The sequence below is a fragment of the Rhineura floridana genome, chromosome 1, assembly GCF_030035675.1.
Source record: "Rhineura floridana isolate rRhiFlo1 chromosome 1, rRhiFlo1.hap2, whole genome shotgun sequence".
NCBI classification, from domain to species: domain Eukaryota; kingdom Metazoa; phylum Chordata; class Lepidosauria; order Squamata; family Rhineuridae; genus Rhineura; species Rhineura floridana.
In genome coordinates this window covers 217796709-217810747 of record NC_084480.1, presented here as the reverse complement: position 1 = coordinate 217810747, position 14039 = coordinate 217796709, and the positions used below count along the sequence as shown (strand labels likewise).

The following is a 14039-nucleotide window of genomic DNA, read 5'->3' as shown; positions in this document are numbered from 1 at the left end:
AAATAATAGCAAATAGGTCAGAAAAGAATAGAAGTAGGTCAGAAAGAAAACATGAAGAATAAAACAGAATGAAGATCAGCTCAAAGTGTGGGCATGTCTGGGCCCCCATCCTGAAACAGATCAACATACTGTTGTGAATTAATCTCAGCAGTCTTACACTGGAGTTCTGCACAGACCAGCCATATATATTGAATAATAAAATAAAATGTGAATAAACTGGAGGTATAGATTTTATATATAAGAGAAAGTTACAAGATATTTCATGACGTTGTGTACTGTTTTCAAAGACCCAGCCTGTAAATAATGCAAGCTAATAGAAGCTTTAAAAACCCTTAGAAATTCTTGCCTCAATACAACCATTCACCAATTATGACCAGTACTGTGTCATTCAACGTAATTCCTAACATGTTATGTATTTAGAATATGTGAATTCTCCTTTATGTGAGCCCTAAGAGACTCTCACAGAAACTTTAAAAAGATTTACACAATACATTCACATTTAAAATGTTTTGCATATATAAATCAGAAACAACATGGTGACAGGTCTATTCAGAAGACTCAGTCTATGATGAAGGCAAGTCTGCCCTTGCTTGCAGTTGGCAGTTCCCAAGCAATTGCTCCAACTGAGGGCCTCTGAAGCAAGAGTGAGGCCAAGTAGCTGGAACTCACTCAGCTCATGATGAAGCCAAGCTTTTCCTTGTTGGCAGTACCTCTGATTTTCCAGGGTTTTAGAACATGCGAGGAACCTCCATGAGTACAAGTGGCTCTCTGCTGTACAATATCTCCTTCAAACTAACGGACAACCATTGCAATCGCAACCTGTGTGTATGGGTGTGTGTAAAGCTAGCACACTTGTATCTGCTCCCTCCCCTCCTCATATGTTCAATCTACACAAGTCAGAAAACACCTGGAGAAGGCCAATATCTAGCTCAGTGGTAGGGAACATGCAGGCCCTCCAAATATTGTTGGATTACAACTGCCTTTATCCCTATTTATTTAATTACGTATATCCCACCTTTCATGCAAGGACTTCAAGGTGGCATATAAATATGGTTCTCTCCCGCCCGCTTTTATTCTCACAACAACCCTATGAGGTAGGTTAGGCTGAGAGACAGTGACTGGCCCACGGTCACCAAGTGAGCTTCATGGCCAAGTGAAGATTTGAACCCTGGTCACCCAGGTCCCACTCCCATACTCTAACCACTGCATCACACTGGCTCTTCTTAACCACTGGCTAGCGTTAAAAAGAGTCTAACAATATCTGGATGGCCACAGGTTCCTCACCCCAATCTCATGTACGCGGTAGACCGGGGATCATAATTTTAGTTGTTCAGTTTATTGTGCAACAGCCAACCAGGCTTTTTGCATATACATAAAATGACAAATTAAAAACAAATTAAAGAGGAATAAAATTAATCAGTTATATAAGCATATACAAGAGTACCAAAAATGACCAAGAAAGATTACCTCAGAATACACTGAGGGCACTGGCTTGCTTAATGGGCAAGGAGGAGTGATTTCTCCTTTAGCTCTTGGAGACTCAAAATCCAGAAAGGTAAGAAATGCTTTGGACCTTTGCTGCAAATTTAGCAAAAAACATTCCTTACTTTTTGGACTATCTGGGCTTCTAGTTGCAGCTCTCCCTTTCCCCTTTGGCGTTCTTAATCCTTCAGCCAGAAACTGCTGCCCGCTTTCTCCAAGCTCCAGTCTTCGCTTTGCCTGTTAAAAGAGGAGAGTTCTTGTCAAGAGCAACCTTGTAAAACCAAGCCTCTTTTACAAAATCTAGAAATTATGATAGTCAGAAAGTGACCTAGGTAATGTATGCAGCTTAAGTACCTGGAGATACTGTAGCATGCTTTTATTTTGTTACAGATATCCAAAAAGGGAAAAAATATTCTCTTAAATAGAGTGTTCTCTTAGCATAGAAACAGATGCTTGAAGCTGAAATCCTGCATATTCCTACATCATTAGGGCATGCACCTAGCAGCATCATGAGACTAGGATCTGACCCCCCTCCCCAACACAGAGAATGTGATCACAAAGATTTCTCCTCCTCCTCCTCCTCATTATGCAGTTCAGCCATTTTCTCTCAGTGCAAGACACAATGAGGCAAAACGTTCACCAGGTCCTCCTTTCCCAGTGCAACAGCAAGACAGACTCCACCTTTACTATGTACTTCAGGTGTCTATGGCCTGGCTCACAAATAATGCATAAATGAATAATCCACCATTGTTGCTTTCTGCCTGGCTTACTTGGTCAAGACCAATGTTGCCTTGCTACAGATCCTCAAGTTGCTTCTTCTCAATTCTTCTTCCGAATGTATTACTTCCTGGTATGCCACACCAGGCCCCTTCTGCTCTAAGATAGTAAGAGGTTCTAATGTGGCAGCTACAGATAAAGTTATATGGGCATCTGACAGCTGTAAGTGCTGACATTAGCATTCTTTCCAAATCAAGCAAGTAGTCATTTTGCCAAGTAAAATTATCCAATTTCAAAGGAGTATCTATATTCTCCAACTGTGTAACACCTAGATAACAATAGCACCCATGTTATAACAAACCAACTTCAATATGGCAGCCTCTACCCTATCCAATCAACTCTGCGGGATGTGTATTTATTTCTTGCATTTTATTATAATTATGATTATTTTAACTTAGTTTTATTTTTATCTGGTGAACCACCCAGAGAATTTCTGTTGTAGGGCAGCATATATATTTTTTAAAAAACTTGGCCAATTTTAGCTAGGTAAAAGGAAAACATTAAATATGAATATAGTCCACTACAGAAACAAATACATATTTAGCCAGTATACAAAATAAAGTCACACATGACACACTAGCCTTAATTAATGAGCCAGCACAAAAATGCCAAACACACACAAGTAGCATAGGTTAACTGAACACTATGAGCAGCAACAAATGTTATAAGGCATTCTAGGTTCTTCATTTGACCTAGAATATCAGACATATACAGCTAAGAGATTTTCATGGACCTCAGTGGCAAGATTCACTACTACAGTAGCCACATTTGTCAAACACACCACACACACAAAATAAGGTTTGACACCATAAACATAGTCAATGTGCCTTATGAAGCTGATTGCTAATTAATCCTTTTTTTGTGGTGGCAACCATAGATGGGATGGACACAGTTTTGAAATGCTATCAAAACATCCCAGTCAACTAAGTCTTTGGGGACCAAAAGTGTTCCTACAAGACAGAGCTCCAAACCTGCCACTGTGTTTTGGTTCATTAAAAACAAACAAAACAAACTTCTTAAAAAATACGGGCAGAGAACAAAGCAACAGTTCAGAGTAGAATGCATGCTCTGCACAGTTAAAAGAATATTGTCTTGCAGAACTAAGCTGCTGCCTGAGATCTTGAAAATCCACTGCCAGTGTTGGGCTAGACAGACCAATAATGAGATATGGTATTAAGGCAGCTCCTTGTATCTTAACTTCTGCAGCCATCACATTAATCTGACCTCATCCCCTTAGACTTCTTTTTGTGGAGGCTACGTGAACACCTCCACTACGAAGCCTTAACATCTAACAGAACTGAAGTGATCCATTGCAATAGCCTTCTGACTATTCACACCGCAAACTGAAAACATACTGAAGTGGGAAATCTGTGAAGAGCCACCATGAAAGGTTAGATTCACTATAATGTGGAATATTGTGTTCTATGAAATTAGTTCATGTTGAGGGACTTCTCTCTGAACTAACCTAAAAACCAAATTGAGAGCAAACACCTCTTTCCACCACATACCCACTTATATATTGGTATGAGCACTGCCATCATCAAAAGAGCATTTAAAACGGGTTTGGAATCTGTGTCCCTCCAAAAGTTGCTGGCCTACAAGTGCCGCTAGCCACATTGGCTGGGGCTGATGGGAGTTGTAATCCAACATCTGGTGATCCAGTTCTCCATCCCTGCTTTAAATATCTGGAAGCAAGGACCACAAGGACTGACCTACTACTACTACTACTAAATTTAAGAAACTGCATGACCAGTTCTAAACATGCACCTTTCAGATTGACAGGGCACAGTGTATTTTGTTCAGGTATGTGTACAAGAATACAGCAGACCTTCAGGGGTTTGTTCTACAATTATGGTATTTTGTCTCCTTGGAAATGTACCAATCTTCAGCAAAGTTTCAGTTTTGGCATGTGGATTTTCTTTTTCCTGACAGGTCATATTTTGGAAATGGAATTTAAAAGTAAACCACAGACCTGCTGCAACCTTCCTCAATATACCAATTCAGTAGCACCTCAAACAGCACCTTCAGGTATGAACTGAAAATGCAAGTATGCAAGTCTTATAGATACCAATCAAAATCTCACCAGCTACTTATTTACTGCAAGATCTGCCCTTCAGCAACTCAGATATCCAAAACTACAAATGTTACCTTAAATGATCATATGTATCATTGATTAGGACACATTCATGCCTTCTAGAATGGCCAATACCCTCTATCCATCAGCAAATTATAGAATTCAAACCAGGATATATGTAGTATTGAATGTTTCACCCAAAATATATTACGTATATTAAGATGTACTGTGCTTTCCATCAGGGCTGTGGAGTCGGAGTCGGAAGCAATTTTGGGTGGAGTCGGAGTCAGAGTCGGTAGAAACGTACCGACTCCAACTCCAGCTTGAAAATAAATTTTGACTGACAAATTTTTTAAAATATAAATTCACAATGTCAAAGAAGCTTCCCATGAAATCAGCTGTAGTTGAGCATTTCACCATAACTCAAGATGGAAAACATTTTGTGTGTCAGTGTATGATGAAGACAAATGCTGTGATGCCAAGATCAGCGCATATTCAGGCAGCAATAAAAATGCTCCTATGAGAGTTTCCAATTTAAAAAGACATTTACCGCCCTTTCCAGGGCTGTGCAGTTGGAAGCAATTTTGGGTGGAGTCGGAGTCGGAAAGTAGAAAAATAGAGGAGTTGGAGTTGAAGGTTTGTCGTACCGACTCCACAGCCCTGCTTTCCATGCTGTCTTGTTTCACACAAGCCAGAGTCAACATTAACCACAGTTCAGATGACACAATAAGCTGTGGTTGAAGAAAAACAATCAAAGGAACCCAAAGTACTTCTTGGGAAAAAGAAAGGAATAGGGGAATGCCTGAGCCCAAGTCTTGCTGCAGCTTATTCTAGTCATACAAAGCTAAGGTTTAGCACACATCTGAAGGTGGCCAGTGAGCTTTTTGAATCTTAGCCTTACAGTTACCTATAAAACCTACATAAGAGGAGAGCTTTGCGCATACCATGTACTGCGAAAAAGACAAATAATTGGATGTTAGAACAAATTAAACCAGAACTGTCACTAGAAGCTAAAATGATGAAACTGAGGTTATCATACTTGGACACATCATGAGAAGACATGATTCACTAGAAAAGACAATAGTGCTGGGAAAAACAGAAGGGAGTAGAAAAAGAGAAAGGCCAAACAAGAGATGGATTGATTCCATAAAGGAAGCCACAGACCTGAATTGACAAGCTCTGAACCGGGTGGTTCATGACAAGTGCTATTGGAGGTCGCTGATTCATAGGGTCGCCATAAGTCACAGTCGACTTGGGGGCACATAACAACAACAAAAGGGTCTCAAAGTTCCCAATAGCTTTCCTACAACAACTTCAGTCATTAAAAGTCAGTCTAAAGAAGTTTGCAAAAGACAGTTTGGCACTAACTTCTTCCATGAGGTGGAAACACCTAAGGCACCTAAAATGGCTTCTGAAATATGACAGAAACCATTTTAAGTGCATAACTGTTACCAAATGACATCCAGTTACTTCCAAGACATATAACCTAGCCTTTACAGCTGTACTAGCATGACTCAAATTGAAACCCTGATTCTATATTGAAAGTTCCACAGTTTTACAACATAATCTCATGCATATCTACTCAGAAGTAACCATAGGCACTTTCCTTAAATAAAAGTATCTGAAAGACACACAAAACTCCCAACTATGTTTTTCTGCCACCAACAAAATCCTTAGATAAAATGTAGTGACAATGTTTCCTAGAAGCTTTAGTTCCTCCTATCATAAACTGCATGCCAACACAGAGAGGAGGGTAAACTATGGGAAGAGAAACAGTAAGGAGAGGTGAGCTTGGCCTTTTTAAAAGAAAAAAAACCCAAACATCTAGTTTTAAATATATCTTTGGCAAGACACATGCATGAAATTATTTCCAAAAATAATACAATGATTAATTTACCTTTATTAGGAGAAGGGAAGTGTGACCCTGTTGGTTCTCCTTGATCTCTCTGCAGCTTTTGACACCACTGAGCATGGTGCCATGGAGCAGAAAACTATGGTTAATGGCTTTGGGACAAGCCAAGCTGTGAAGCCAACTCCAAACCATGGCTTCATATCCTGTTTTGTTTTGAAGCTGTTAACCATAGCTTCTCAGTTTGGACCAAATGGGAAACCAGTGTTAATGGAAGACTTTGTTTCTGTGTACAGTCAAAATTAAATAAAGGAATTATACATACACGTACCCTTACTTCTCCATCAGAAAACTTATGAAATGTCCTAAACTTTGACTTCATCGCATTTCCCAAAACATTTAAAAGTAAATAATCCAATTTTGACAAAGCTTTTTTTTATACCTTGCATTGTTTGAGTGGTTAGTTTACCAAATGCATCAGAATGGGACTGATACCAGATTAATAAGTATAAGTGTTCAAATTTTTTAATCATTAATTTTAAAAAAATGAAAATTGGTCATTAAGCTTTGACAAGAAATATCTCAGGTGCCTCAGAATGTTAACTTTTTCCCTTTGTTTCACTCATGGTGCTCTGTTCCACCCTCACTTGCCAACTGTGCCAACTGATTCTGAGACCTAAAAGATTCTACTATATCAGAATATGAAACAAAAGAATCCATCCTTGAAAGAGTGTGCAATGAACTTAGATGGAAGCAAAACTTTGGAATCAGTGGGCAATGCTTCCAAGGAATGTGCTAGGGCACTTGTCTCTCCCACTTGGCTCATATCCTCCACTCCCAGGAGTCTACCACTTCTGAAGGCTATCAGTCATTAGTCTACCTCCTATCAACCTGTGATGCCCTTAGAAATCTTTAGAAATACTTACAAAAGAGAAAACAGGCTCTTTCTTAGCAAAGTTTAAGACCAGCCCCCTGAAGTGTAGATGTCTGAGCACTGGACTAGGACCTGGGTTCAAAATCCTACTCAGCCATGAAGCTTTCTAGGTGACCTAGCTGCAGTCACTCCCTCTCAGTCTAATTTACCTGTTCCCACAAGGACAAAATGGGAAGGGCACATGTGGTGCCCTGAGTTCCTTGGAAGAAGGGTGGGATAAAAATATAATATAAAGCACACAAAAAAAAAACCAATAAAACAACATTGTCCCAGTTCAACATCTTTTGGCAATGGTCCTTGGTATAACTCAATTTTTACTTCAACGAGCAGACTAAATGCCTCTAATTGTATTGTACTCTGGCTCCAGAGTATACAGCACACCTCACATTAGTTAAGAAGGGCACATATATCTAGAATTCAAAGCAAGGAAGACATTTCAGACACAAGAACCTACCCTCCACCACAGTCTACCTAGTATAGTTGGGAATGGATTCTAACCCAATGTCAGTTAAACTATATCCATAATAGATTTACAGATGAAGAGCACAATCCTTTTTCTGCTAAGAAGTCCTTTAGAAATACAGTCAGTGCTTTCATTTTAAAGGTATACGGTTGTGCTTTGAAACACTCTGAAATATTTCAAAGAGAGAAGAGAGGATCATATAAACAGCATTTAAACAGAAAAAGAGAGGGAACACTTTTGCTCATTTGCTGAAAAAAGGTGATTGAGACTGAGCATGTCTACAGCTCCACAACCTGCCCTGAAATTCAATAAAGGTTTTCAGATGACAGAAGGGCCAAATGAACAAGTTCTATGACATACAAACTCGTACCCAGGAGAAAGTTTCATTTAGTTTTTTTTAAAGATTGTATTAAGTGTTCAAGTAGAAAGATACAGAAAAGGACCAATTTGTATACTGCTTCCATCCCTCTCACCATCTGAAATTCTTAATGGATTTACTGCCATTCCTTGGTGAATTGCTTATCTTAAACATACTCACATTAGCTATTCTTTTTCACTACCATTTCATTTGTAATATCCTGTCTGATAGAATTCCAGATATACTTTAGAGGGGGAGGGAGAGACTCTTAACTCCAAGAAAAGGTACAATATGCATTTCATTTGAAACAAACCCAGTCTCTCACTTCAGATGTGCAGTGAAACAGGCTCCCTACAGCTAATGTCAAAGGGCCACAGGATTCAACAATATTTTTTTAAAAAATAATTAGCCACCTTTCAAATGGGGAGTCTTGCCATCTTTTAGATGGTATCTTCACTTGAATGCCTAATGAGGAACAAAAAGAGAGCTCTGATTTAAAGTAAAGCAATGAAAGCACCAAATGCTTTCAGCATCCATTTCCCCCAATTAGTTCAAACCTACTTCCCTATAAGCAGCTACTTCAAAAATATGAATGCTCCAATCCGAAGGAAATTTACTTCAGAGTAAGCATCAAGCACCACTGATTTCACTTTAAATCAGCATGCACAGGACTATAAGGTACACAGGCAGTGTACCCCAATCCAAGAGTTCATCCCCCATTCAGTGATGAACACTGCAATCCTATGCATGTCTGCTCAGAGTTGAATGGGGCTTACTCCTAGGTAAGGGTTACAGGATTGCAGCCTAACAAGTCCCATCAATTTAAACAAGGCATAAGTATAACCAGCCTTCTCTGGACTGGGGCCAGTGTTTTATAACCACTTCTTGCAGCTTAACCTTTTGTTTGCTATTTTGGCCACTTTAGAGCATATTTATTTATTTTTCAATTTATATCCCGCCCTTCCTCCCAGCAGGAGCCCATATCTAATATTTTTATGCCTATTGCTTCCATCATTACATCTGAATCTTATTTTTCAGAATGAATTGTGTCTTATTCCCATTTTACCCATTGAGCAAAATCAATCTCACCAAGATGACACCTTGTTTTGGTTGTTGTTTATAACATTGCATAAACCTGACTACTTCACAATCCCTCAGTACACCTACCAATGTTTGGGAGCGCATGCAGTTAAGAGGCCATGACATACCTTGTCTTTCTTATGCATCCCCATCCCAAATGCTGCCAGAGAATCAAGTCACTACTGTAAACAATCATCTCCTCAGACCTCACAGACCTACTGGCTACTGGGAACTGTTTTAAGTAGGAGTTTACTGTTAGGGTGAACTACTCTAAAGAACCCAAGACTGCAATCCTAATCCCACTTACCTAGGAGTACGCCCCATTGAGGTCAATGCAAATTACTTCTAAGTTAACCAGGCAGTAACATTCCCAGCTCTCACCTCTTAATTATTAGGGCACAGATCTTATGTCTAACTTCGCAATTTGTATCAGTTACAGATCTGAAATGAGCAAAAATCCTACTAAAAAGACCCTGTAAGAAGCCATGATAGAAACAAATGGCATTTTTCTCTGGGCACTTAAGTTACTCACAGTTGAAAGCAAACCTGTATAGAGCCACTTCCATGATAGTCTGCTAGTATTTTCTCTATGCAATAAAGCAAGGAAGGTTTTGTAAAAATTTAAGATTTAGCGCCGCCGCCACCCCCCCCAATGTTTTAGACTGTTGATGTGCCACAAACTAGTAACATTGTGTAGAATTGTCTGTAAAGCCGATTTTTAACATCCTACACAGTATTCGCAGATAGCTCATTCGTTTTTCCCACTATAGAGCAAGCTTCAAGTTATAAAGGAAAGCAAACTGCTGGCACTGTTTTTAATATGTATCTTGGATTGAGGTTATATAAACTATGTCTGTATTTAGTTATTTAGAGTTTAAAATTTTAAATTGTCACAGGATTGTAGTAGCTCTTTGCCCAACTCTAACCAGATACTTTAAAAAAAGATACTTAGGCACGATTACTTGCGCCAAAATGGATGCACATTCAAATATGGATCCAGCTGAAAGCAATGAAGTGTAACCAGATGGTCTCCTCATTCAATGTGAATTCCAGTACATATCCTATTTGTATAAGTAGTGCCTGATCCAGCAAATGATAGGTATTCAAAGTATGCTTGTGGATGTTCCTGGTCTGATCAGGACATAAAAATTCACAGACATATTTTCCAGCATCTGTATATTTGTAGAACACAAAATCATCAAGAAACTGTCACTAGAAAGATCATGATGTCAATGTTTCCCCCACTTTGAAAAATGGAAATGGACTGTCTTCAAGTCGATTCTGACGTATGGTGACCCTATGAATAGGGTTTTCATGGTAAGTGGTATTCAGAGGTGGTTTACCACTGCCTTCCTCTGAGGCTGAGAGGCAGAGACTGGCCCAAGGTCAGCCAGTGAGCTTCATGGCTGTGTGGGGATTCGAACCCTGGTCTCCCAGGTTGTGGTCCAACACTCTAACCACTAGATTTTAATGCCTGTCACTGCAGAAAGTAAGACAGAGAAAAAAATGGCCTAATATTATAGTGCACATTAGTTGATAAATCATTAATCTTCACTACATTGGCTATAGACAACAGAAGATTTATGTAACTTTAAAGTTGACAATGAGGACATGGAACTTGTCAAGGATTATCAATACCATGGCACAGTCATTAACCAAAAGGGAGACAATAGTCAAGAAATCAGAAGAAGGGTAGGACTGGGGAGGGCAGTTATGAGATAACTAGAAAAGATCCTCACATGCAAAGATGTATCACTGAACACTAACGTCAGGATCATTCAGACCATGGTATTCCCGATCTCTATGTATGGATGTGAAAGTTGGACAGTGAAAAAAGCGGGTATGAGAAAAATCAACTCATTTGAAATGTGGTGTTGGAGGAGAGCTTTGCGCATAACATGGACTGCGAAAAAGACAAATAATTGGGTGTTAGAACCAATTAAACCAGAACTGTCACTAGAAGCTAAAATGATGAAACTGAGGTTATCCTACTTTGGACACATCATGAGAAGACCTGATTCACTAGAAAAGACAATAATGCTGGGAAAAACAGAAGGGAGTAGAAAAAGAGGAAGGCCAAACAAGAGATGGATTGATTCCATAAAGGGTGGTTCACGACAGATGCTCTTGGAGGTCACTGATTCATAGGGTCGCCATTAAGTCGTAATCGACTTGAAGGCACATAACAACATTGGCTATATGAGACCCATAATCTTCTGCAAAGCAGTTTCCCTGATAGATGACATAGAAAAGGGTCCCTGAAGGTTGAAATTATCTCACCATCCCAAATCCCTTAGAGAACATACTTCGAATGACAGAAACTTGTATGACCACTCAGCAATTTACAGAGTATGCCCATTAGGCCATTTTATTGTGATTCATACACACATTTTTCTTACTGCATGTTTAACCCTGAATATTCAGAGGTGTAGACATACAGAGATGCTATTTGCTATTTATTTTATTATTTTAATACTCTAATTTAAGCCTGATTACTTGGTTTATAAGGGACAGAATTTCAGTGTGATGGTACCATTTACTCCTGGATCTTTATTAAAAAGAAATTGTATTTGGTTTGTCTTCCTCTTCCCCTATCCTCTAATCCTGTCAGTTTGGCTATAGGCATTCCCTCAACCAAGTGAATTACTATAGCCAAGACAGACAAAACAGAGATGATCAAGGCACCAGTCATGTTGTGGACACAAACAGCAGCCAAAAAAAAAGTTTTGAATGTTAGATCATACAAGGAAACAAGTGTCATAATCTAGGATCATCTACTGTGTGCCACAGGGAGAGAGGAGAAGGGTAATTCCCCCAAGCATACACACACTGTCAAGAGCTCTTTCAGCTCTGTCAGTGTAAGTCTACTTAGCCATCTGACTGTACCTATTAAAGGGCTCCAAATTCAATAGTACCATACCAGAAAAGGCTTCTAATCAGCTAAGGCCCAGGATAGGGCTGCCCAAAAGTTCAAGACCGCACCTAGTAGTTTCCCCATTTTATTTTTGTGTCCCATTTTGCAGGCCTACATTTCCTTAGACAGCTAGAAGAAAAAAGGTTTTATTTCAAACTTCATTTCACTTCTGAACTACCAACTCCTATAGCAAGTTTGTTATAACAATCAGGTATGAAAAAGCCTTCAGGAAAAGCTTCATAAGAGAAGCAGGGAGGGTGCAGTAACTTAATTATTCTGTAACCAGCAAATCACATTTCCACAGTTTGTAAGGACTTTTCCACCCTAAAAAAAACATTCCTCACAGAGGTCAGCCCCCATGCCATCAGTAAAGAAATTATAATCAAATTATACTTAACAGAAATCGGAAAAGAGTTGGAAACAGGAAAAGTGGAAGTTTCAGCTTGAAATCCCTCACCTACCCAACTTCACCTCATACACACTTACCCCACCCAAACCAAGAAGTAATTTCAAATATGAAGTGGCACACTGACAACGGTGGCCTGAAGCAGTTACTTGAACCGTCCAACTTTCAGAGAGTCATCTCCAGTAACAGGCAGAGGCCCAACTCAGCTCAGCCAATAAGGAAAACATCCTCTTAAATGGTGGGGCTAGGGTGTTGCCCCTCAACTAAAATGACCGTGGGGTAAGACAGGGAAAGCGAGAGGGTACTTTTTGGTACCCCAACTTTACATACCCCCCCAAAAAACACAGTCCTTGAATTTTGAGAATTCTGCCGGGAGAATGATATATAGCTACTTCAGTGGACTGCTACTGCAGCGAGTACCTTAAGTGCCCCCCAGCACACCCGCCCCCCAGTCTTCACTAACCTACCTGCTGCAGGGGCATTTCCAAGCCTAACAGTGCCCCCAGGCAGCTCCAAGAGTTGAGAAGCAGGAAGGGCCGCGTGTGTGAAAGAGAGAGACTCAAGACACACACATACACAGGCTGTTGTGTATGTGTGCTGTTCTGTGTGGTTGCCCAGGCCAGAGGAAGAAGCTGGTGTGTCCCCCCTCCCCCCGCTCGGATCAGCGCCCCCTCCTTCCCTCCCTCTCCCTCCTTCGCCCGGCTCCCAGTCACAGACGCGGCCTCGGCGCACGTGTGCGAAACGTCACCGCCGAGTCCGGGGGTGAAGCGAAAGAGACCAGCGGGACAGAGAGCCTCCCCCTTCCCCCACGGCCATGCTGCCTATTCAGACCCTGAACCCCAATCCCACCCAGGGGAAGGGAGGAATTCAGATCGCCCCCCTTGTGTATCCATACGTACAGATCCCCCCTCCCGCACCCCGTTCCAATTCAGGGATGCCCCAGTCCAACAGCACGTTGCTCGCAGGACCGGCCTCTACTAAGCTCTCTTTGTTCCAAACCTCAAAAATTAAAAAGAGGGGAGTAAGAGTCCCCCATACCCCTTCTTAGGGAAACAACATCTATTATCCGCCCGCAGATTATTCTCATGGGGTTGGGAAGACTCTAATCGCCCCCTCCCCCCCAAAAAACCCTTCTTTCGCCAAAAGATGGGTAAAGAGGGGCAAGGAAATAAAAAAGTTTATAGCAACAAGGAGCGATTTCCTACAGGGAAGCTTCTTCCCGTGTGGAATACCCCCGTCCCCCGGGGTGGAAAGAGGAGCGAGCCAGTCAAACATACACACTGGGAAGGAGGAATTTACCGGGGGTCGGCCTCCACTTCCAAGGGCGGGCTGCAGCAGCACCGTCCGTCCGGCGGGCCCGTGCGGGGTGTAGTACAAGGAGGTGCCGCTGCTGCCCGTGAGACTGGGCCGAGTGCCCTCCGCCACGCCACAAGCAGCCCCGGGACAGCAGGAGGAGACCCAAGGCGCCCCCAACGCGGATGCCCCGGAACTGCTGTGGATCTGGATGAAAGCTGCAGCGGCAGGAGAGATACGGGCAGGGAGGCTGACGGCGACAGCAGCGGTCATTCCGGAGTCCATGGGAGACGCGGCCGGCCGACCGGCGAGGGCGTGCGGTTGCAGTCCCCTCCTCATTTTCCCCCCTGTCGGTCTGCACCCGGAGCAGAGTCTCCTCCCACCCCTTTCGTTTCACCACCCCCACCCG

General features: G+C 41.4%; 1 protein-coding gene across 4 annotated transcripts in view; it reads right to left on the bottom strand.

Annotated features, from left to right (window-relative positions):
- The window catches only part of E2F3 (E2F transcription factor 3), a 26504-nt gene extending 12465 nt beyond the window's left edge, over positions 1 to 14039 (bottom strand). The window contains exons 1-2 of one of the 4 annotated variants that reach the window (XM_061593290.1): positions 13637 to 14039; positions 1608 to 1719 (exon numbers count right to left, since the gene is read on the bottom strand). In XM_061593290.1, the coding sequence (XP_061449274.1) occupies positions 1608 to 1719; positions 13637 to 13969 (445 nt within the window). In that variant the 5' untranslated portion in view covers positions 13970 to 14039. Of the gene's footprint in view, positions 1 to 1607; positions 1720 to 12804; positions 12973 to 13636 lie in introns of those variants that run through there. The other 3 variants (XM_061593281.1, XM_061593270.1, XM_061593298.1) reach the window with 3 other exon arrangements.